The 24,733-nt window shown below is 38.9% G+C and overlaps 1 protein-coding gene across 9 annotated transcripts in view; it reads right to left on the reverse strand.

Moving 5' to 3' along the window:
• ATP8B4 (ATPase phospholipid transporting 8B4 (putative)) overlaps nt 1-24,733 on the reverse strand; it is a 256,643-nt gene that overhangs the window by 115,759 nt on the left and 116,151 nt on the right. For 8 of the 9 annotated variants that reach the window (XM_067746383.1, XM_067746444.1, XM_067746423.1 and 5 more), the window contains 3 exons: nt 20,343-20,415; nt 11,479-11,549; nt 6,271-6,353 (listed from right to left, as the gene is read on the reverse strand). In XM_067746383.1, coding sequence (XP_067602484.1) covers nt 6,271-6,353; nt 11,479-11,549; nt 20,343-20,415 — 227 coding nt within the window. Of the gene's footprint in view, nt 1-499; nt 645-1,747; nt 1,878-6,270; nt 6,354-11,478; nt 11,550-20,342; nt 20,416-24,733 lie in introns of those variants that run through there. The other variant, XM_067746434.1, reaches the window with a different exon arrangement.

Below are 24,733 nucleotides of genomic sequence, written 5' to 3' on the forward strand. Positions count from 1 at the left end.
TGTGCTCCGCAATGGAAGAGGCCACAACAGTAAGAGGCCCGCGTACCGCAAAAAAAAAAAAAAAAAAAAAAAAAAAAGAGTCAACCTTTCCCTGGTTCGAAACTCAGTATTAACAGTCATACAACATATGTAAACTTGTCATATTTGCAAAAAAACAGACCTTAGTCCAGCCAGTAACAATATGCAAAAGAGTCTTAAGCACATTTGGACAATTTACATCCGTGGCTTTCCCCAAGGCATAAGCATGACCAGTTTACAAATGTATAATTGAAACTATTTCCAGTTATTATTTGTAAATCTTGTCAATTCCTGTAAGACTTCAACATGAAAAATCAAGATCCACTCTATTTTTATACTTGTTATAATTTTAAGTCAAGTTATGTATCTTTTTTTATAAAATTCAACAGACTACATATCAATTTTTTTCTGATGTTTAAAATGTATAAAAATATTTATATGAGAACTTTTCAAATAAATGGATTTACCTACCAAAACCCACCTCTGTCTTGCATGTGCTGGTCTCTATGTTTGGCCAGCTCTCCTATGAGCTCTTCTCGGGGATCCTGACATTCAAGAGCACTGAGAACATTTGCTACTTTTTAAAAACATGATGATGTCATCTGAGTCCTGGATGGACTTGATCTCTGGAAATTCATTTTGCATTTTCAGGTTTAAAATATTCTTGAAATGTGTATCTTACCCTGATCAGGAGCTAAGCAGTCATGCTGATTCCCCTGACTCTCCCATGCTGCCTTTCTGTTTGCAGTTTAGAGCCTCTCATGCCCTTTCATAGACTAGGCTTTGCCAGCAGTCCTAGGTTCATATTCTAACTCCTCCACTTAGTAACCCTGGGACCTTGGGAAAGTTATTCAATTTATCTGGGATTCAAATTCCTTGCCCATAAGTTGGAAGTAATAATAATCTCTTCCTCCCAGGCCTGTAAGGATTTAGTAAGATAATATGTGCAATTACTTAGCATGGTGCCTGGTACATAGTGAGTACTTGCTCATGTGTCAACATCATGGGTAGGGCCTGAGAACTTGAGGACTTTTATCTAATTAAAGCCTTCTTTGGGAATGAGCTCTTGTTCAAGTCTGTCTTCTCCCCTGGGCTATAAGTGCTATGAAAGCAAGGCCTGCATCTGACCTATTAACCACTGTATCCCCAGGCTTACTAAACACTGTATCCCCTTGCCATTGTGTTAAATATACATTTAGTGGATAAATGAACAGGTGACTGAGTGAATGGATAAAAGAAAGAAAAGAATGAATGAAAGCTCATGCCATGCCTGGGCTGCTCTGGTGGCGCAGTGGTTAAGAATCCACCTGCCGATGCAGGGGACATGGGTTCAAGCCCTGGTCCGGGAAGATCCCACATGCCACGGAGCAACTAAGCCCGTGCGCCACAACTACTAAGCCTGTGCTCTAGAGCCCTCCAGCCACAACTGCTGAAGCCCGTGCGCCTAGAGCCCATGCTCCGCAACAAGAGAAGCCACTGCAACGAGAAGCCCTTGCACCGCAACCAAGAGTAGGTAGCCCCCGCTCGCCGCAACCAGAGAAAAGCCTGCGTGCAGCAACGAAGACCCAACGCAGCCAAAAATAAATAGATAATTTTTTTTTAAAAAAAAGTAGTCTGAAGTGACAATCTTTAAAAAAAAAAATAAAAGCTCATGCCATGCCTAAAGAGGCCACCAACAAGACACTGTCCTTGGGTTTAAGAGCAAAAGTGGGGAGGCGGGGAGACTTACAAGAGACATCCTGGAGCCCTACCCATCTCAGTTTTGACTCTTGGTCTTGTCCCCAGTTTGGAGTTCCCAGTGGGGACTTCTCTAGTGTTAGGACTGGGAAACTCAGGTCTTCAGCTACTTAGAAGATGTGATATGTCCTTATGACACAAGGACAAAAAACTGTAGTTTGGGGTTAAGAAAGTATTTTGACAAATCTCAGAAGAAAAACCACATGGTAACTAGAAGCAAAAATAAGACCATACCCAGATCTTCCCAGAAGTCACAAGCTAAAAGATATTCTTAGCACAGACAGAAAGGGCATGCCTCACACATGTCTCATCTATTAGACCTTGCCATAGACAGGCAGGGCATTTCCAAGCGTACACAGTGCTGATATCATACTTTTAATTTAAGCTAAAAGATGCAATATCTGGTTTTAATTCCCATGATTCAAGGAAATCTTTTTTTAGTCACCAGAAGAAAATTTGAAATCTACTGATACCCCATTATGACAAAGGTTAACAGAGGAGACATAAAAGAGGGGATAGAAGAAGACTGGAGGAGTAAAAGGATCAAAAGAACCTTGATAATACATGTGAAGATGTGTTATAATTCTACATACTTTGTATTGCATCTTGTCCTTAGGGGTGCTTAATGAATAAACTTAATAAACTAATTAATAGAGAGAGAGTGATGAAAACAGAAAAGATAAAAAATAACAGAAAAAGAGACAATGTGGGTAGAGGAGATAAGTAAACTAAAATAAAGAGTGAAAGAGGAAGATGTAAAGAGAATAGTTAGAAATAATGCAAAAACAGAGGAAAGAAAAATGGTGAAATGGGGTCATTAGAGGAATGTGTGTATATAGTATATGGTGTGTGAATGTGTGTGTCACAGAGGCAGGGAGAGACTGAACTTAAAACTAGGGCTTGGAGAAAAGGAAATGAAGGAAAAGTTGAAGGTTATAAGAAAGCAAAAGCAATTGTGGGAAGGATTTGGGGTTTGTTAACTGTTCCAACTCTTTCAAAAACTTTTCCACATCTTGCATCACTCTCTTCGTCTTTAAATTTGGCTGCCAACAGGGGAAATCTAATTTGTATATTGGATCTAATTTACAGTATTTCCCCCTAATCCCTCCGTTCATTTTCAAATGCTTTCTTGGAAACATCATATATATATATATATATATATATATATTTTTTTTTTTTTTTTTTTTTTTTGCGGTACGCGGGCCTCTCACTGTTGTGGCCTCTCCCGTTGCGGAGCACAGGCTCCAGACACGCAGGCTCAGTGGCCATGGCTCACGGGCCCAGCCGCTCCGCGGCATGTGGGATCTTCCCAGACCGGGGCACGAACCCGTGTCCCCTGCATCCACAGGCAGACTCTCAACCACTGCGCCACCAGGGAAGCCCAAGAAATCATATTTTAATATGGCTAAACCCACGGAACATCAAATTGCCTTGAACTTTAAGGTAGATTGAAATTCAACCCAAGATTTAAGAATGAAAGAGTAACTTTAGCAGAAATCTGGTATTTAGCCCAGAAGCGTACTAGCCTCAAAAATTTGGTATTACATGTTCTCTGAAAAGTGACCACAATTTACGTATAAATGAGAGAAAAGAGAGGCCTGTGTTGCCTTTATTTGGGAAAACGATTATATGTTGGAGATTTGGTGAATTATCTGTGCTATGTGAACAGGCCACAACTATTAAGTAATAATTATTAATACACTTTTAAAATAAAGTTTATGAAGCATTAACAAAAGACTATTTATATATATATATGCAAATCCTCTGACCTCTCAGGACCTGTTATCCCATCTGTGATGAAGGAATTATTTTAGGTATTTTCCTGTTTCAGCCCAAGCAGCACCACGTGTATTGGTTTAAATTTGGGATTTTTGTGTTAAATTGTGTTTGGAGGAAAGATTCTGAAGACAAGACACTGTAAAACCACCAGATGACCCCTCTCCTAGCCACTGCCCTCCAGCAGAAGGGGACCCAACACCCTTGCTTTGTCTTACAAGTTCCCATCAGGAAGCCTCCTCCTCACCCCATCGTTTCACACTCCACTCTCAATCCCTTACCTTAGGCCACTCCTTTGCTCTATCAAGTCTCTCTGGGGCCTGAGGCTGATCCTTTCCCCCGTTCTCTGGCACCTGTGACCATTTATTCATGCATTCAGCAAGTATTTTTTGAGCTTTGTTCTAGGGACTTGGCATATATCAGTGAGCAAAACGAAGATCCCTGTGCAGCTTACATGGCAGCAGGTAGCGATCGACGATAATAATAAACAGAAAATAAGCAGTTTGTAGAGGAGGCCAGATGGTGATAAGTGCTATGAGAAGAAGAAGTCAAGCAGGGAAGGGGGGACTAAGACTATAAGGAGTCATGCTGAGAAGGAGGATTCTTAGCCCCATTCCTGCAGTTCCAAGTAAGAAGTCTACCTAGGGCTTCCCTGGTGGCGCAGTGGTTGAGAGTCTGCCTGCCGATGCAGGGGACACGGGTTCGTGCCCCAGTCCGGGAGGATCCCACATGCCGCGGAGCGGCTGGGCCTGTGAGCTATGGCCGCTGAGCCTGCGCGTCCGGAGCGCCTGTGCTCCGCAACGGGAGAGGCCACAACAGTGAGAGGCCCGCGTACCGCAAAAAAAAAAAAAAAAAAAAAAAAGTCTACCTATTCCAGCCTGGCCCTTTATACACTACCCTGGAACTGACCTATGGTCAGAGGATGCGTGTGGTAGAGACAGTACTCAACAAATATCCATACTCGTTATTTCCCAGCCTCCCTTGCAGTTAGGTCAGGCCCATGTGACCCACGCTGGCCAACGAAACGTGAGAGGAAGAGCAGTTGAAAGTCAGTTTGTCTCTTTCATCTCATCCTTACTGTGATGTGCTCACCTTAAAGGCCATTAGTCTAGGCATCACGGCTACAAGATGAAGAAGGCCACCCAACCTGCATCAGATGTGACATGAGGAAGAAATAAACTTCAACTGTTTATGTCACTACGATTTCAGGGTTGTTTGTAACTGAGTCATAGTGTAGGCTATCTGTACCAGTATCTGTGAAAGAAAATGAACTGGTAATTATAACATCATTTTCTTCTTTTTGATGGTAAAGTAAGCAAAAAGCCATGAATTTTTACCTCCTTATAAACTGACAGAGGTGTAAAGGTACAATCCTGCCAGGAAAGAAATGAGTAAATTACATTTAGCTTTTGCCCTTTTAGGACTCCATAAATATTCTATGACATATTTTAAGAAAGTATTTTGATTCATGAGCACAATTTACTTTTCTTGGATTCATGTAACAGTAACATTTCATTGAAAAAATTACTTAGTAGAAAATGTGTAATTTGTTTTAATCTAATCAAAATATTTCTTGGGCCATTCAGTTTCCTGGTTATTCCCTTGACTTAAATCTCACACTGGAGGAACAATTTGTTTTCTATAAACGTTTTCTATAACACCACTCATTTAAGAAAGACTAAAATATTAACAGAATCAGAGGGAGTTTACAAGCAAATGCAAAGCACAGGCAGTATAAACTCTAAGCTGTCCACTGAGAAAATTTAAAATTAAATTTGCCTGTGCTCTAACTCATGGGATCATGCTAAGACCCTTGTCCACATTTTCCTTTAGTGGACTCCAAAGAAAACATTTTGAAAGATAGCCTGAAACTCATAAATATTTGTTAATAAATAAAACCAGTCTATATGGAAATACTGATATTCAAGGCCAGACCTATAAGTGTGTAAAGCAAGAAACCACTGAGGGGCACCCGAAAGACCCAAAGATTCTCCCACAGTCTGTCAGGGTGCCTAGAATCCTACCATTAATGGCTCTCTGCTTTGACTCGAAGGATTCTGTTTATCTGCAACAGCTTTAACAGAAAAGAAAAACACAGCTGGAGTAGAACAGGCAAGAGAGACCATGCTGAGGAGCAGGGGACTGGGTTGAATGATGTGAAGATGGTGATAGCAAAACCATGGTCTAAAATAAAGGGCAACAGCTGACCAACTGATTAATAAATCAGAATATTCTTCTAGAACACCTGCTATCTTTAAGACATTATACCAGGCACTCTGAAGGACACAGAAATATATGAGGCAGGATTACTGTCTTCATGAAGTCTGCAGTCTAGTGTTTGGCCTTTGTTGTGGAGCCAGAGAATGGATGGCTGGTTAAAGCTAGAAATATGAGTGTGGCCTGTATTCATCCTCAGCATGTCTGCATAAGGCTCCAAGGAGATCTAGGTCAGGTAAGTGAAGAGTATTGTGGGACTAGAGAGAACGAGATCTAGAGAAGAGGAAACAAGGATGAAAGGAACGATGAACTGATAAAGCCATTCTCCCCTTGGAGAGTAAAAGAGTAAAACACTTTTACTCTTTAGTGTGAGAAGAGATTACAGGCTTTGATGCCTGGAGAATTTTATGTCTTTCCACCAAATAAAAAGAAACATAAATTGAATTTCATATAATTAGTTTGTTACATTGCTTTGTTACAAAAGCTTTTTGAGATTTTTGTTTGTCAGTTTTAAACACTTACCATCAAACTTTGCAAGTCTGCTAATATCTGCTCCAAGTTCTGAGGTAACTGATAGCGCATGGCGCACTTTAAGGTTTGTTTCCCTGTGAAATTAATTGACACGGCATGAACTTTTAAATGGAACAGCCCAACAGCATCTTACACAAAGCCATCAGGGACACTTCAGCAATCTCAGCACATGCAAAATCCAACACTCCCTCTCCCTCTGAATGTCATTCACACCTCCCACACTACCTCGGGAAAATGGACAGGGCTTTGCAGGCTCCTAAGAGCTGGCATTCCACCCACGGCACATCTGTGTAACAACAGAGTAATCTGTTTTGCTATTTGAAAAAACAGAGGATGTAATAAATATGCTTTCATTCAAACCTACTTAGACATCATGCATGAGTTACAAAACACATTAGGAATGGGAACACAGTTGCCAAATAAAGGAGGCCAGTATCACTCCAGAGTCTGCTATCTATGTAGGAGTTTTACTTGTAAGAGATGGTCATGGCTAATTTCACAGTAGCTGAAATTCAAATGGGAAAAGGAATACAGCTTTCTTTTTCTTGGAGAGTCAAGCCAAGAATCCCATAAGTCTAGAATCACACAACTAGACAAGAACTAAGTAGATCACAGTGAGCTGGTCATCTTCTTCCAGGCAAGACCACATATACACTGGACAGATGGCTCTCTGGTATTCGTGAAATGACCAGCAGTGAAGATTCTATGACCATCACTAAAGTCTTGTGTTTAAAGAGTTTGCAATGCCAGTTTCCTCACTGAGTTCAACCTAATTCTCTTCTACCGTAACTTAAGATCATCTGTCAGAGTTCTACCTTTATGGGATGTTTAGTAGTGGGCTAATTCAGTCAACAAATATTGATTGAATATATACCATAGTCACTCATGAACCTCAATGCAGCCACTAAAGGTTACTGTCCTCTTGCAGGAAACAAGTGGTAGGTAAAAAAGCAAATATTGCCTTTTAGAAGCACATGCCAAACCATGAAATAATTGAATTTAGAGAACTGAGCAGGTACCTGAGACTGCATTTAATCTAAACTTCCCATGAGTGAGCTTCACAATCATGTTACGACAATATATACCCAACCCAAGGAATGCCCATTGGTGAAACACCTTTCTGCATGAAATACTAAGTTGAATGTATAATTGAAACGTCTTTGTTTAAAAGTAACCTTATTGATCTAAATCTATCAATTCGTAGGAGGCAGAGATGTGTAGGGATTGAAATAGTCAAGAATAACTTCATAATTGAGGCAGATATTGAGCTGGGCTTGATGGAAAAGAGTGAGACAGTGGTGTTGAGGTTAAAGGACCAAAATGAGTTGGGTCATTTAAACGACTTTTCAAATAATTGAAACAGTCAGTCACACCAGCTGGACCAGACAGCCCTCGTTCCATGACCATAAATCCCGTCACTCATCAAAGTTCATCATCATCATGTTAAGTTACTTCCTCAGGATTCTCTGTACCAGTTCACTTCCACCTTCAGATGTGGAAGCTAAAGGGGAAGAATAATCACACATAGACCTTACTGATAAAAAGAAATTTCTTTTCCAAAACTCCTGATTACTACCTTCATACTCTTCCTTAATCTGCCTCAATATCTTGATAAACTTCAAAATGATTTTCAGCATAAGAAACAACACAGAAAGCTCCTTTGTACCCTTTACTCAATTTCCCCTCTGGTACCATCTTGCAAAACTATATCACAATATCATGAGCAGGATACTGACATTGACAGTCAAGATCCAGAACATTCCAATCACCGCAAGGATTCCTTCAGTCTCCCTTTATGGACACACTCACTTCCCTGCCTCCTGAAACCCATCTTTAACTCCCAGCAATCCCTAATCTGCTGTCCACTACTCTAATTTTATAGTGATGTTATATAAATGAAATAATACAGTATGTGACCCTTTGGGATTGGCTTTTGTCCACTCAAAATGATTCTGTGAAGATTCATCCAGGTTGTCGCGTGTATCAATATTTCATTCCTTTTTATTGCTCAGTAATATTGCACGATATGGATATACCACAGTTTGTTCAACCACTCACCTGTTGAAGAACATATAAGTTGTTTCTAGTGTTTGGATATTACAAATAAAGCTGCCCCAAACATTTGTATATAAGTTTTTGTGTAAACATATGTCATTCCTCCGGGATAAATGTCTGGGAATGACACTGCTGGGTGATATGGTAGTTACATGTTTAGTATTTTAAGAAACTGCCAAACTGTTTTCCAGTTTGATTGTAGCATTTTACATTCCCATCAGCAATGTGTGAGTGACCCTGTTTCCCAACATCCTTGCCAGCATTTAGAGTTCTCACTATTTTTTCTTTTAGTTATTCTGATAGGTGGGAAGTGATATGTCATTGTGGTTCTAATTTTAATATCCTTAATGGCTAATGTTGTTGAACATCTTTTCGTGTGCTTATTTGCCATCTGTACATCATCTTTAATGAAATGTCCCTTCATGTCATTTGCCAATTTTCTAACTGGATTGTTTAGTTTTTTTACTGTGGGGTTTTGAGGATTTTTAATATTTTCAAGATACAAGTCCTTTGCCAGGTAGATAGGTTGCAAATATTTTCTCCTAGTCTGTAGCTTATTTTTTCACCCTCTTAACAGGGTCTTTTACACAGAAAAAAATTTTAATTTGATGAATTCCAGTTTGTCAAATTTTCCTTTTATATATTACGCTTTTGGGATCAAATCTAAGAACTCTTTGACTAGCCCTAAATCTTGAAGATTTTCTACTGTGTTTTTCTCTAAAGGTTTTATAGTTTTGTTTGGTTTTGTTTTTTTGTGGTACGCGGGCCTCTCACTGTTGTGGCCTCTCCCGTTGCGGAGCACAGGCTCCAGACGCTCAGGCTCAGCGGCCATGGCTCACAGGCCCAGCCACTCCGCAGCATGTGGGATCTTCCCGGACCGGGGCACGAACCTGTGTCCCCTGCATCGGCAGGCGGACTCTCAACCACTGCGCCACCAGGGAAGCCCCTATAGTTTTATATTTTACATTTGAATTCAGTTTCCTTAATAGCTACAGGGCTATTCAAATTATCCATTTCATATTGGATGGGTTCTGATAGTTTGTTTTCCGAGGAAGTGGTCCATTTTATCTACTTTGTTAAATTAATGTATATAGAGTGGTTTGTAGTATTTCCATATCCTTTTGATGACTTCAGGATCTGTCATAATATCCCGTGGTTCATTCATGATATTGTTAATTTGGGTCTTCTCTCTTTTTTTCTTTCCCTGTCTTCTTAAAAGTTTGTTTATTTTATTAATGTTTTCAAAGAACTAGCTCTCTGTTTCACTGACTTTTTTCTATTGTTTTTCTATTTTCAAATTCATTGGTTTCCACTCTTTATCTCCTCCCATTTGCTTGATTTAAATTTATTTTGCTATTTTCTAGGTTCATGAGATGGAAGATTAGATCATTGATTGGAGGCTTTTTCTCTTTTCAAGTGTATACATATATGGCTATAAATTTCCCTCTTAGCACTATTTTAGCTTCTGCCCAGACCAAGGGTAAGATCATACAGGCTGAACTCTATTTGGATAGCTCAATACAGCATTTATTTTGAAAGCAGTGGCTAAAACCATGGGCTCTTTTGTCAGCTGCCAGGTTCGAGTCCTGGCTTCACTCTCTAGAAGTTTGGGACAAATTCTTTCATCTCTCTAAGCCTTCATTTTCTCACCTGTACAACAGGGCTTATATAGTACCTACGTTAGGATTAAATGATGACATTCATCTAAAGCACACATATAGTATCTTTAAAATGTAAGCATTCAATAAATATTTTGATGTCAGACAGACAAACTGAATCCACTGAAACAGAATTAGTATACAGTCCATAACTAAATTCCAAATTAGCATCCATGTCAAAACTGCATCCTACTCCATTTCTCTCTTATCTCTCTACATCTTCATTTGACCCAGTTCCAAAAGTTGCCTTCTAAAGTAACATCAGTCCTCTTTCTTCAAGGGATCTTTTCCCAGCCGCTCCGCGGCATGTGGGATCCTCCCGGACTGGGGCACGAACCCATGTCCCCTGCATTGGCAGGCAGACTCTCAATCACTGCGCCACCAGGGAAGCCCTCTTCAAGGGATCTTGATTGTCACTCCTCTCATTTTCCTTAGACAATCACTTGAAATTAAAAACAAACAAACAAACAGAAAACCCTTCCAGGGAATCTCAGTGAAAAGTCCCTGTGTAAAGCTATTTACGTATATATGTTTAGCTCGCTGTTTCTGAAAGAAATAAATTTAAGAGAAAAAACAGAGGTTTCACAAGATCTGCAAAGTAATTAGCAAATGGACTTTGCAATTTAGAGTCTTATTTCTTCCAAGAAAATAAAATGAAGCATTAGGGCCTTTTTAGATTTTTTTTTGATTGAAATAGAGTTGATTTACAATATTTCAGGTGTACAGAAAAGTTCTTCAGTTATATATATATATATATATATATATATACATATACACATATATATATTCTTTTTCAGATTCTTTTCCATTATAGGTTATTACAAGATATTGAATATAGTTCCCTGTGTTATAATGTAGGTCCTTGTTGTTGTTTATCTATTTTATATATAGTAGTGTGTACCTGTTCATCTCAAATCCCTACTTTATCCCTCCCCCCTTCCCTTTGGTAACCATAAATTTGTTTTCTATGTCTGTGAGTCTATGCTTTGAAATAAGTTCCTTTGTATGATTTTTTTTTAGATTCCACGTATAAGCGATATCTTATGGTACTTGTCTTTGTCTGACTTACTTCACTTAGTATGATAATCTCTAGGTCCATCCATGTTGCTACAAATGGCATTATTTTGTTCTTTTTTTATGGCTGAGTAATATTCCATTGTATACATATACCACATCTAAGGATAAGGTTTAAGGTAGGTTCTGTTTCTAAAGCTATTACTTTTTTTTTTTTAACATCTTTATTGGAGTATAACTGCTTTACAATGGTGTGTTAGTTTCTGCTTTATAACAAAGTGAATCAGTTATACATATATCCCCATATCTCTTCCCTCTTGCATCTCCCTCCCTCCCACCCTCCCTATCCCACCCCTCTAGGTGGTCACAAAGCACCGAACTGATCTCCCTGTGCTATGTGGCTGTCTAAAGCTATTACTCTTAAATAAATTGAAAACCAATATAAATAATTATTTTGACCTTAATAACTTACCCATCAAGCTCAGCAGTTTCAATATAACAGAGGCCATGTGGCTCACTACTTGATAGGAGAAGCAGATCAGCCTATTTTGAAAAACCAGGGTAAAGAATACTTGAAAAGGGAAGATTGATTGAAAGCCTTCTACATTGTATCATCCCTCCACTACTAATGAGCCATTAGAACCTTAGAAAAAAAGTGAGAGGTGAAGTTCTGTTCCACCTCTCTACCATATGCCCTGAATCAAAGCCACCCTCCACTTCCTTGTTCCTGGTTTGCATGCCCTTGACCATCAGAACATAAGCAAGGGGAGAGATAGCATATAAAGTAATAGCCACTTTATTTTTTTAATAGAAATGTTTAAATTTTTATATATTTCTATATAAAATGTATATATCTCATAGAAATACATAAAATTCTATTTTCTTTCTTTGATAATTACTAATGGGAAATATAAAACTTTCCCCAATAAATAAGATAACTGGAAATACTTATATGCACATACTTTAATTCCATGGTTATCAGTTAAGAGCTGAGGCAGGGAAAGAAGATGGGGAAAGACAAAAGTAAAGCAGGATGGAGGAAACTGAAAACAATAGAAAAAATAAGAGAGGCAAGGAAATTTTTAAAAGAGAAAAGGATTAAAGGAAAAAGATTAAAACATAAGCAAGAGAAAATAAAAAGATGGTGGCATGTAAGAAAAGGGAAAGAGAAGAAAAGCAGGGGCTAAGCAAGAGGGCAGGATAGAATAGAAAACATGGTAAACAGAAAACATTCAGAGGTGGGAAGCTGGTCTTTCACAGAGATAAATTATTCTATTCGGCCTTCCATTTGTGTTTTGGAAATGACCCATCACAATTCAGTTTTAGAATTCTGGTAGCTTTCTACATTGGGAAATTGTTTATTTGAAATTTCAAAACTGATTTTTAAATGAGGGTTTTTATGAAATTCTGAAGGTTTTACATGTCTAAAAAGAACTGACTAAAATTCTAGCAATTTATTTTGACATATTAGCCTAACAATTTTTTAGCTCTGTCTAAATGTACAACTGGCATTCCAAAACTGTAAACGTTTCTTATCTTTGTTTTTTAAATATTTGAATTGTTCCATTCTCAAACCTTGGAGGTTAAATTTAGAATCAATCCACTGATTTCATTGTCTCAAGCTTTTAAATTTTCACCTCAAAAATAGGCGTGGTGTAGGTGCATGTGGGGGGGAGGGGGTATAGTTTTGTCTAAGTTGTAATAAAACAGAACTAAAAAGCAACTCAGTGACAACCCCTAACCGAATAAATGGGTTTGCACTATCAAGGCTCCGCCTCAACTCTGGATGAAAAAGCCAGAGACGCCTGTCAAGGCAGAAGTTATTTATTTTCTGACTTCTCACAATGTGACCTGAGCAAACCTGCTCTGAAGAGAACATGTGAAGAGTGTATGCCACTCCTGAGCCAAAAATTACCCCTCTTGAGTTTAAAGTGGAAAAGTGTTATGAAAATTTACCTTGATTTTATTTCTCACATTTAAATTTCAATGAATAAAGGCACAAGGCACAATAGCAGTAGAGCTTCATGCTCTTCGGCCTATGGGTCTCCTCCCCAAGTTTAACAGGATCATTTCAAAAATAATCCACAATTCCCTAATTCTATCATCTGTGATTGAAATAGTTGTGAAGTTTAGAGAAAGATATCCATTTGTACCTAGAGTTGCTTTTCTTCAAAACTCTGCCTAGTAAGAATCATTACTTTTTTCTTGTTACAGTTTAATTTTGAGCTCAGCTGCCTCAAGACATATTTTTGATAAACAAAGGGAGGAATTGTTGGCCACAGTTGGCTCAGAACATGTGACTGAGTCACCACTGCCACCTTCTGACCAGATTCTTTCCTAAGCAGTGACTCAACTTCCTAGAGGCATAAACTGAGAACTGTAAACCCCACGGGTTCTGGGCTAACTCTTCCTGTTCTCTCTAACCCCTGGGGACCTGGGACTTCTACCTTCCTGTCTTCTACCTTCCCCGCCTCCTCCTGTCACCTCCATTGTCACCTTTCTCTATGTCCTCTGAACCTTCCTCCTGTTTTCCCACTCCCTGATCTCTGTCCTGCCTCCCCTCATTCTTCCTCTGTTCTCCCTGCCCCACTGCTGAGCCTTGGTCTTTCCTTTTGCTAACTTCTCCCTTCAAGTTTTTTAAATTCATTAGTTGAGGAGGAAGTGTGAAGGGGCAGAACCATAGGGGCATCCAGTGGAATAAGTGACCAGCTCACTCATCATCATGCCGTCCTATTTCCACGTGCACTCAGCAGTCATTCTGGAAAGGAAGGGCAAGAGAGCTGTAGTAACAGCCCTGTTAGTCCTGGGTTGCCCTTTGGTCAGAGGTTCTGGGAAGGGAGTGGAGCAACACATGGGTGGTCTTCGGGCCCAACAAACCCCATGACTCTGTGAGCCTCAAGTCAGTCCTCCTTAAACTGATCCCTTTAGTATCTCTCAGGGACCCAATTCCTAGTTGATCCAGAAACTGGTGTTTGAGCTGTAGGTGTTTATAATACCAGTAGCCAAAATTTGGTGGGGACTTACTATGTGTCTGGCACTGTGCCAATAGCCTTACATGCAATATTTTATTTAACTCAAAGAAATCCTAAGTGTAGGTCTTGTTATCTCCACTTTACAGATAAACAAAGTGAGACTCAGAGAGGTTCAGTAACTTGTTTGCGGCCACATAGTAAGTAGGGCACCAGGATGTGAATCTAGGCAGTCTAAGGCATTTACTGCCAGGAGTACTAAATTAAATAAAAGCTTCTTACCTTCAAGGATTTTATAGTTTAGTAAAGGCAGAATATGACAAGGGTTCTAAGTGTCTTATTAACAAAGTGCTGTGGGAGGAATGCAAATGAGAAAGGGAGTACGTCGGGTTGGTAGTTGAGGAAGGGCCTAATGGAATATTCTGGATGGAATGGAGGGCAGGTCTCCGCAGGCAGAGGCGTTAGCAGGAATGCAGCACGGGGAAGGGAAGGTGTGATTATTGGAACTCACGGGGGGTCCAGGCAGCAGTTAATTCCAACCATACCCATCTTCCTTAGACCCCCATTTGTACTTTCTGCTGTCAATTATTGGTGCCTTTTCCCCACGCCCTTCCAGGAAAGGCTCAGCTATGTCTCCCAAGAATTAAGGACTGTTTTTCAACACAATGTTTCTTCTCCCACCTTGCACAGGTAACAGAAAGCCCAAGCAGGGGCTTCACGGAAACCTGAAAAAAATATACCAGCCAGAGGAACCTTGAAAACCTTGAACATCTTTGAGTTCTAGGCGCCAATGACACTGGACTCCTAGATTTACTAGGCATGATTAATGTTTGTTGAACTAAAGAACAAATGAAGCAAAACCTCAAGTGATTATAACACCTGAAAGCTGTAGAGTTCTCTAAGGGTTTACAAAACACTCTCACATAATTGCGTCACTTTATTCTCTCAACAGCCCCATTAGGGGATAATATTGTTCCCGTTGTGTGTATAAGAAACCTGGGAAGGTAATTTCTGGTCTCACAAGCACTAGATGAGCTAAATTAACCCATGTAATGCCCATACCCTTTACAAAGTCATGGTGAAAGTTTCATCACATCTAATACAGGATCCCAAGACTCCAAGCAATATAAGGCCATACTCATGGCCACATGGAGGTTAAAGGGCAAAGCTAGAACTCGGAACTCTGGTCCCCAAATGTATGCTCTTTCCACTGATTGGCTACAAAGTCACTGGAATACAACTATGAAAAACAGACAGCATTTCACTTCGTTGGTGTTCAAAAACCAAAACTACAATGGTAAAAAAATATTGGGATTCGATTCATGACGTGATGGAAAGATAAATTTGTAGAATTAATTGGAACACCATATTTGGATCTCCCTTCATTTTTTTTAAGCCATCCTCACATGTGGAATTCTTCTTTATTTTCTTTATCATCTACAAAATTATCTTTTCTTTTATTCTTTTACAGTGCAAAAGTAAGAATACAAAATGGCTCATGCAGTATGAGTATACTTATGGAAAAATATGTTGATGTGGACAAAAGTCAGAATGAAGTCATAAAACTGAAAATGGGTAAGATTATAGTTAATGTTTTCATCTAAAATTTAAATTTCAGATCCAGCAAATGCATGTTGAATGTCTCACATATTTTTTAAAAAGGAAGATTTATTTCAGCAATTAGAGTAAAACAAGTAACTCTGATTTGAAGCTATAAAACTTAAAATAACTAAAAAAGGCAATTCAACCACAAAATGGCCTCCCTGGAAGGATGTCCAAAAACAGTGCTGAAAAAGACTGGAGAAAATGCCCTGATGATGGGTCAAGAGAAAGCCAAAGCCTGCCCATGGTCAGCACTGGAGGTTAGGTTAAACTAGCCCTTTCATTTCTTAAGATGAAATTTTCAGTTCTGTAACAGAAGAACGTCTTTGTTTTAAAGCAAAAATTTACTGTTGTAAACACTGAAAACATGAAGGCCTTTTTGTGGAGGGGATGGAGGGTGGACTGTTTTTCAAATAAGCTAAACAATTAAATTCATGTGATGTTCAAATACGCTCATGTCCAGTAAGAGGTTTATTTCTACCACCAGATGAGAAAAGCCAAACAAGACAAGAGCACTGCTGTCAAGTAAAGGAGGAAGGTAGGCCTGGCTCCCAGGGTCCAGGCTCTGGCAGTATCAAGAACTCTGCAGTGTGTTTTTCTCACACAGTTTACTTAATTCTTCTAATGGAAGTCAATCTCATTGTGATAACTGAATTATGCTCTACGTTTTTTTTTTTTTCTTGGTCCCACAGTAAAAATAGGAGCTCTGGAAATTCAGCTCAAAAGTGTTTTAGAGTTTTTTTAAAAAAGGTAAGGGGCAGTTTTCCTTATTGGGAAAACAAAGGTGAGTAACTTCTGAACATGCCAGCTAACTGGTCATCTCAGGCAAGCTCCTTTCCTTCCTTAAAATGTACTGATATGGTGACATAAATCCAGTTCGAAGTTCTAAGTTTGGACAGCTAGAGGTTACGTGTCAGAATTGGGTGCAACATTCTCTGGCCACTTCACCTCCATCATCCAAGCCTAGAGGCCCTGACTCTGGAAGCCCAGTCGCAAGGTAATCAGGACCAACTTTTCCAGTGGAGGCAGGAGCAGCGTATGGTAAAGGGAGGGGTTAAAACTCCTGGCTCTCCTATTGAGAAGCTATCTGATGGCACTGTGCCTCCATTTTCTTGTCTGTAAAATGGGAACAATAATAGTACATAACCTGCCGTCATTGGGATAATGTGAGGATTAAATGAGTTAAGTCATATAAAGAGCTTGTAATATTGTCTGTCACGTGGCACACAGGCAATAAAGGCGAGCTATTATTATCATGATTTTCATGATCTGGTTTCCCAAGATGTACCTCTGTGCAGTAACTCCGAAGTGAGTCTCTTTTAGAGACCTCTGATTGTTGCTCCCCAAATGTAAGCTCTCTGACAGCCCCTGCCAACTGATGCCAGGGAATAGGAAGTTATATTAGCACTTCTAAGTGATTAGAGCAGTTCACCCACAGAAACATTTATGTGTCCTCAAAAACAGTTTCATAGGTGCCGCGTAGCCGCACATGGATAAACTTTGAACAAAGTGACCTAATCAAGAGGCACTGTGGTGTTTTGGCGTTTGAAGGAATCCCTTCCTCACTTATCCAAAGATTAAACCAACAAGCTGTAATTGTATGAGTCAGACAGAGATCAATGGAGATAAAAATATCATCTTTGTCACTGATCAAGCTATTGGAGACCAGGCTTTAGGTCTGTGGGCCCAGTGGGCTTGCTAACACTTCACCCCTGTTAGACTCACCTAGTCATAGTTGAAGCTCTCTGGAAGCTCGAAACTACCTGGACCCTCTCGCTACCCCCACCATGGGGATCTACTCCTGTAAAATTGGTACTTCGAACGCGGGGCAGAACGTACTCTCTGTACACAGACAGAGCCCAAAGAGAAAGGGAAGGAAGGAGGTGCCGGGTCATGCACACCACTCCCCGCCCCAACACTTAACAATCGGAGAAGTCACTCCTGGGAGAGGGGAACAAGCAAGGGGGTGCAAGACGCTTAGTGTTATTTTGGGGCTGCCCCTCCAAGTGAAAACAGGAAGGATGAACCTAGGAAAGAGTAGGGAGTAAGCATTTCTACCCCATCATGTAGCCACAATAAAAAGGCTACATCTGCACTGTCCAGTAAGGTAGCCACAAGTCACACGTGGCTATTTAAATCTAAATTAATTAAAATTAAATAGAATTTAACATTCAGTTGTTCTAGCCACATTTCCAGTGCTCAGTATCCACAAGGTGCTACTGGCTGTTCTATATTTGGACGCACAAATATAGAACATTTTCTTCACTGCAGAAATTTCTATTGGACAGTGCTGGGACACGTGAATCACTGACTTCATGGAAACTCATCTAAGTGTGGGATTCATTTTAAATCAATGATAATGATGCGTTCATGGAACTGGTTTCCTTCCATGCGACGCCTGCACTTACACTTGACTTCCATGCTTCATTCCACAGAAAGGTTTGCAATAACAAGCAAGCATGTGTTATTTTCTATAACACAGAAAATACGACTAAGTTAAAAACAAAGAGCAAGGGAAGTGCAAATTAGAATATTAAGGCTAGAGGGCAAGTTGGAGCACAGATATGCTGTCCATGAGGTCCTTGGAGTTAAGAGATTTGAGAACACAAATTTGACTCCTGCCTTTATGGGATTCACCTCAAAGAATCTGATAAACGAACATAGTAGAGTATCAGTGAATAAGTTGAGTTCAGTCCAATATTTATCCCTGTTAGAGTATATCCATAGGGCTTTTAAAATATTATTTTTACAGAATACCTTAAACAGAAATTACCTAGCATTTCCCCTGAAATATAATTCCAAATAAAATAATAGTTAAGTGTTTGGGATACTTTAATTTTTCCTAATTCCACTATATCTAGCACCATGCCTGGCATAAAGTCATTTCCAAAAAAATTCTTTTGAATGCACACATCCTAGAATTCTATATATGTCCATTAAAAAAAAAAGTTAAGATTATCCACTAAGAAGCACCAAAACTTTTTCATTGTAATTATCTTAATTGAAAGTAGAACCAAAATAAGTTATATGGAGCCCTTTCTTCTTAAGCAAAGAACCCTGAATATATGTGATCTTTTCTTAATTAGGGCCTATTAGTACCTCATGGATCCAGAACACCCTGAATTTGGGAAATTTATAACCACTTTTTTTTTTTTCTGTCTTCTTTCTTAGAAAAGATGGACATTAATTCATTCAGCCAACATTTACTGACTGCCCCCTAGGATCCCACATGGCACTAAATGTTACGGATCAGGCAAATCAATGTGCTCCTTGCTTGTAAGAATCTTGTAGTCTAGTCTCAGCTCAGACAGAGAATCACAGCAACTACGGGCTGGAAGGGATCTCTGAGATCATATAGTGCTCTTGCACCTGGATTTGACATGTGAAGAAACAAACGAAAGGCAGAGAAGATAAGAGTGTTGTCACTGAAGGAATGGAGCAAAGACTCAGTTCTCATCCAATTCCCCACCCAGTATCCTTACACTGTATTTTACACTAAGCCTCAATCTTTCCCACAGGGTATGTTCTTCTAACACATGCTACCCTCGGTGTACTGCTCCTAGTATTTAATGAGCTGGAAAATAAACTGGACATGCTACTTTAAATTGTGTCCAAAAAAAGTAAATAAGTTTTGAAAACCTGGCAGACTGCCCTAGGTCTAAGGAACCCAGGTTACATCGGTGGGCTCTGAGACCTCCATTTTGGCTGCACCAACACCTTTTTGCTTATTTTTGGCTCTCAGCTATTTTCTAGAGACTTGAGGTTGTCAGAGAAATAAGCACTTCTCTATTTAAAGTGTGCACTCTTTTTGAATGGCCTATCCACTGACTAGTCACCTTAGCATGGGTTGTTCCAGAGAATCAGTATACACAGATGATACATTAATGAAAGAAGACTGTTTCTGAAAGTGAATGTTTAAGAGTCTTAACTGAGTTGTTCTTGTAAATAGATCTTGGGGCCGTTTGTTTTATGCTGTGGGAAAATGTCTCAAATTTAATGAAGAACACAGCTTGATAAATAAAATGGCATTAACACAAAAATTTTCATGAGTAATCTAATATATATTTGACATAAAGACTACAATAGTTATAATTTTTAATCTCTGATCTGGATAGTTTTTATAGCCTTGCATTTAATACGAACTATAGTTAGTCACATATATTTTAGTTTTAACTGACCCCTAGAATTTTATTAAGGAAACTGTAACACAGGCAGCTTGAGAATATAAGTTATAGTGCATTTGGTATACAAAGTAAAACCTCATAAATAGCATTTATTAAGAACATTCAATCAACATTTTCTGATCGTGATTATTCAGGAAAGAACATCCATTCTCTCTTTCTATAGCTAATCTTTTCTTCTATGATACTGCACATTAACAGTATTAATTCCGTTATTGGGGGGATAATATTCAAACTATGTGAGAACAAACTATTTTTAAAGTACTCTGGAGCATTTTAAAAGCCCTTATTTACATCAAACAATTGACAGTCTGATTTTAAATATTTTTTATCTATTAATTTCCCAAAGGAAATAACAAGGTGATAATCACTCAGCCTTATCTGAGTTATCAGGTTATTGAAAGGAATTAATCAATATGTCTTTCAAATATTTTATAATTGAGACTTTTTAATAATACATCCTGGTATTCCCTCCTTAATTACGCTAAATTAGTGCAGATTTACTAAATTTGCAAATGTGAATATTTTAGTACATATGCTATTTTAACCTGAGATAAATTTCTTAAACAATACTAAATACTTACAGCAACAAATTGGTTATTTTCTAATTTAATGATGTCTCCCACTTTGACATTCATCCATTTTTCATTCTGCAGTCTAAGAACAAAAACAAAATTAATTTTTTTCGGGAACAGAGAAGAATCAAGAGAATGTATTCACAATGGAGCATCATATGACAGAAGAAGCAGATTAGACTTTTTTTCTAGAATACTAAATTCAAAGAACCTTGCATAACAAAGTCTTTTACCTGAGTGATGTGGGAACTAAGGCCCAGAGAAGTCAAGTGATTTGCCCAAAGACACCCAGTGAGTTAGTTATCCCTGGAGCTAGACTCAAAATGCCTAACTCTTGGCTGTGTGCTCTTTCCACCACCCCATGGTACCAGCTTTATACAGCAGCTATTAACTCTTACTTGCATATCCTTGGGCAGAATATTTAAAAAAAAAAAAAAACTCAGGGGGAAGGAAAGAAAGAAATTCAGTCATTAACATTCTTTTCAACCTCTGTATTAATAAGTATAGAAACATCACTGCTGTTGTCTCAGAAGTCTGTTTAACTGGAGGCAAGAAGTGAAGGAGACAGAAGCAAGGGGGCAATAGCTAAAATGCAAGTAAGAGGAAAAGAATAAAAATTCTGGAAAGGACAAGAACAGCAATGGGTGACAAAAGAAGCCTTAGAACACTGAACAAGAAAGACCACCTACAAATTATCCACAGCACTCTGGCCTAAGGGCAGGCTTGGTGGCATTCTAACGGCTAGGACCAACAGCTCAGAATTGAGAACACAGTCAAGATGTTGCACTGTTTTCTTCGAGGCTCATGGATATAATGGAGTTGCAGGTCTACCCTTCACCAAGTTCAAAGGGGTTTATGACAAAAAGCTATTGTGTCTAGCTGGTCAGGCCCCTCGCGACAGTTAGGCAGACAGGCCATCTGGAAACAGACCACCTGTGGCAGTATCCGTGATGCTAATCATCCCTTCTGAAGTTCTCTGAAATGTAAACCAGTTGGACACCTTCATCACACTTCTTTCTCAGTGACTCCCTTCTAGGAGAGAAGGCTGGGACGAGTAGGCCAGGTTCCCCAACAAGTTAAGGTGGGCAGGTTAATTTCATTGTGCAGTTTTTAAGAAACAACCTAATTTACTTCTTTTATAAGCTGGAAAACAGTTTTAAATATTTATACAACTGTGAAATATGCCTCACACTATCAACCCTGCTGGGTCATTTGGCTTAAACACTCAAAGAATTTCTCTTTAATACGGATCCAAGTACATGTTGTTCTGGAAAGTTTTCAATTGCAGCATTTTCATCTCTAGCCAGAATTCAATCATTTTTCCAATGCCATACTTTTCTGCACTTTATCTAGTTCAATGACAATGAAAGACCCTAGGAAGTCTTTAAATCTCATTTTATTTATTTTTACAGGTATGGATAGATTATGTGCTGGTCTATTTCTCCTGGGGTATCTCCTTTGGAGCATTAGTGACATTTCTCAGGAGACAGTATCTTAGATAAAATGAAAGTGCATCTGCTTCAAGAAGAAGCTGAGATGATACTAAGTCCCATTTGCAAACTTCGATTCCTCCTACCTGTATACTATTAAGCTCTACAAACGACCACGTCCTACCTCTTCCACCAAAATGGAAAAATCAACCCAAGGTAAAAGGAAACTCTACAGGATCTCTTATACATTTTAAAATGCACACTTGAGAGTTAAGTTTGCATGGGTAAGTAACAATAGCCACTATTTGGGGTAATAAATTCTAACTTGTCTAGTGTCATAATATTTTCCCCCATAAAACCAAAGCAATTGGAAATATGTTTTTAAAAGTCTGGTGATATCCATGGGAATTAGTTGAATTAACTGCTACACTTGGAAAAATACTGGAATAAAATCTCTTTAAGAAAAAAATTTGCAAAATCCCAGGGCATGCAAAGAATCCTTGATAAGAAAGAATCTGATACGGTCAATATGGATTCCTACTGGGACAATACAGAGAAGTGATAAAGTAGAGAAAAATCCCTTCCCTCATGCCAGATTCTCATGCCCGTTCTCCTCCTACCCACACGCACCCCTATCTGTATTTTACCCTCTACTTTCTAACCTATTAAATATTTCCAAAAATAGAAAAACACTCAGAATAAATCATCTGACCAACCCCCACTAAGATCTGACCATTAGTCTGCTAATGTCATCCAACAGTCCAAGAAAGCAGAAAATATTTGTAATACCATGTGTGAGCCCAGTCTCCCTTACTTTAACTCACTCTACTCCTTTTTCTCTCTTTCTCTCTTGCCACCTGTCTGCCCTCTGACCAGAACATATACCTCAGAGCTCCTCTTCCCAAAAGACCCCTTTGTAACTCCAGATATCTTCTAACACCTACTCTTATCCTTGGTCACCTATGCCTTTCCACCTATTCCAATGGAAATTCCTTCCCTAAAAATGAGCACTCCAAACACTTTACTTCCAAAGTCTATGACTAACAGTATTTGAAATCTTAAGAACCTTCTGGTATGTACATGTACAAATTCCACAGGACACAATGTCACCTCTGTGGGCTATGAGCTATAGAGACGTTCACAAGGCAACAATGTTGTTTGTGACAAAATTTTTCAGAACTTGAAGCAAAATATTGTTGCGAAGGTACACAAACATGGGAGAAATTTCCTCAAAGGAAATATTATCCAAAACTAATGACCAATATGACAAAAAACAGCAAGTGGTATTCCCTGGATGTTGACCCTGACCCTAGCGCTATCCAACTATTTCATCAATAACCTACACAACCAACCCCCAGACACATTTGTCAGACTTGTACACAGCATCCTACCAAGAAGAGAGCATAACTCTTAGAAAGAAGATTGTGACAGAAAGTTATGATTTGAAGAGGCTACCAGAAACTGAACGAAGAGGAAGAAGTACAAAACAGATTATTCTGGAGAGGAGAAAGTAACACTCTACAGATGTAATTAGGGTTTTGAAGAAAAAGGGCCTGGAGATATCAGTAAACCATATGTTGTGTGTGATGTCTTGGTTAAGCCTCTTATTTGAATATATATCTGTAGAACAATCAATATGTATAACACAATCAGAGGAGTTTTTTTAATGTTATTTCCTATTCTTTCTTACCAGGTAATGATGACTGCATTTAACTAGGACCTCAGAGATACACTTCAGTTAGCACTAAGGATCATAGCTACAAAAGTACCCAAACTTACTAACAAGTATAAACTGATAAAGATCTGCAAAGGAATTTAAATCGAATATATTTTAAATCCCACCATTTTTCTTTTCCTACACACTACCGCCACCACTGACTTTATAACATCAAAGACATATCAGAAGACTGGAGGGACAGATAGGAAAATTTCCTTTAAGCCTCATCTTCAAAATATTTCTAGACTTCTAAGATTTTAGCTTGTATAGTAATTTCATTTTGCCATCATCCTGAAACAACGAAAACACACACTCCCTGGTCCTCCATGTGCGGTGCAGCTGTTCCCAAGACTCATGTTTGAAGCAAGCTTGCGTCATAGCTCTGTGCAGGGAACACAGGGTGGCCTTGTGGGACGTGAAAATGACACTTGGCTCCATAGACTCGGCACCTTCAAACTTTGCTTTTACCGTTGTCAAGAAAAGCCCTCCCACTCTAGTAGAGGATTTGTAGTATATAAATACTCTGAAAGCAAGTTAATTCATGTAATTGCACTGAATCAAGAAACTCCAAGATTTTTAAATATGCTTCAAGTATCAGTATCACCACATAATTGCTTCAGGTTTTGAAATGGACATAATCTAGCTAATGCTTCTTTGAACCAGATTTTTCAAAAATAGTTGGGGTAATAAGTTAGCTTTTACTTTATAAGCTCACAAGCCAATCACTACATAATAAGCCAAAATTCAAGAAAAGGACTCATAAAATTTAAATTCCAAAGGTATCATAAAACATATGGGGTTAATTGTCACAGAATAGTGACTAGAATTATTTTGAGGAAAGAATTTTTAATAACACACCCACTAACTATATATCTACTCTCAGAACATCAGAGAATCTGAGTTCTGAGAAAAGGTGGTGAGAGATAGCAACTGTATCTAATAATTGTTGATAAATTTGTCTGAACCTGCTTCTTCCTGATAAGGCATAGCATACTAGGAGCTGCTACAATTTGCTGAGGACCTCCTTGAGAAAATGAGAGTGGGATAGCACCTACCATTCTCCATGTCACTGAACCACTGGCTCCAGAGACTAGAAATCAAGTATTTACCGCGAGCAAGATACCAAGCCCATTGCTGAAGCTTAAGGGGCAGAAGGAAGAGATCTTCATGGGTCTCCTCAAGGCTTCTGTCATCCTTTCCACAATCTAATTTTCCTGATTGCCCATTAGCATCACAGATTCCTGAAAAGAAGA

Source organism: Pseudorca crassidens, chromosome 1 (assembly GCF_039906515.1).
Source record: "Pseudorca crassidens isolate mPseCra1 chromosome 1, mPseCra1.hap1, whole genome shotgun sequence".
NCBI classification, from domain to species: Eukaryota; Metazoa; Chordata; class Mammalia; order Artiodactyla; family Delphinidae; genus Pseudorca; species Pseudorca crassidens.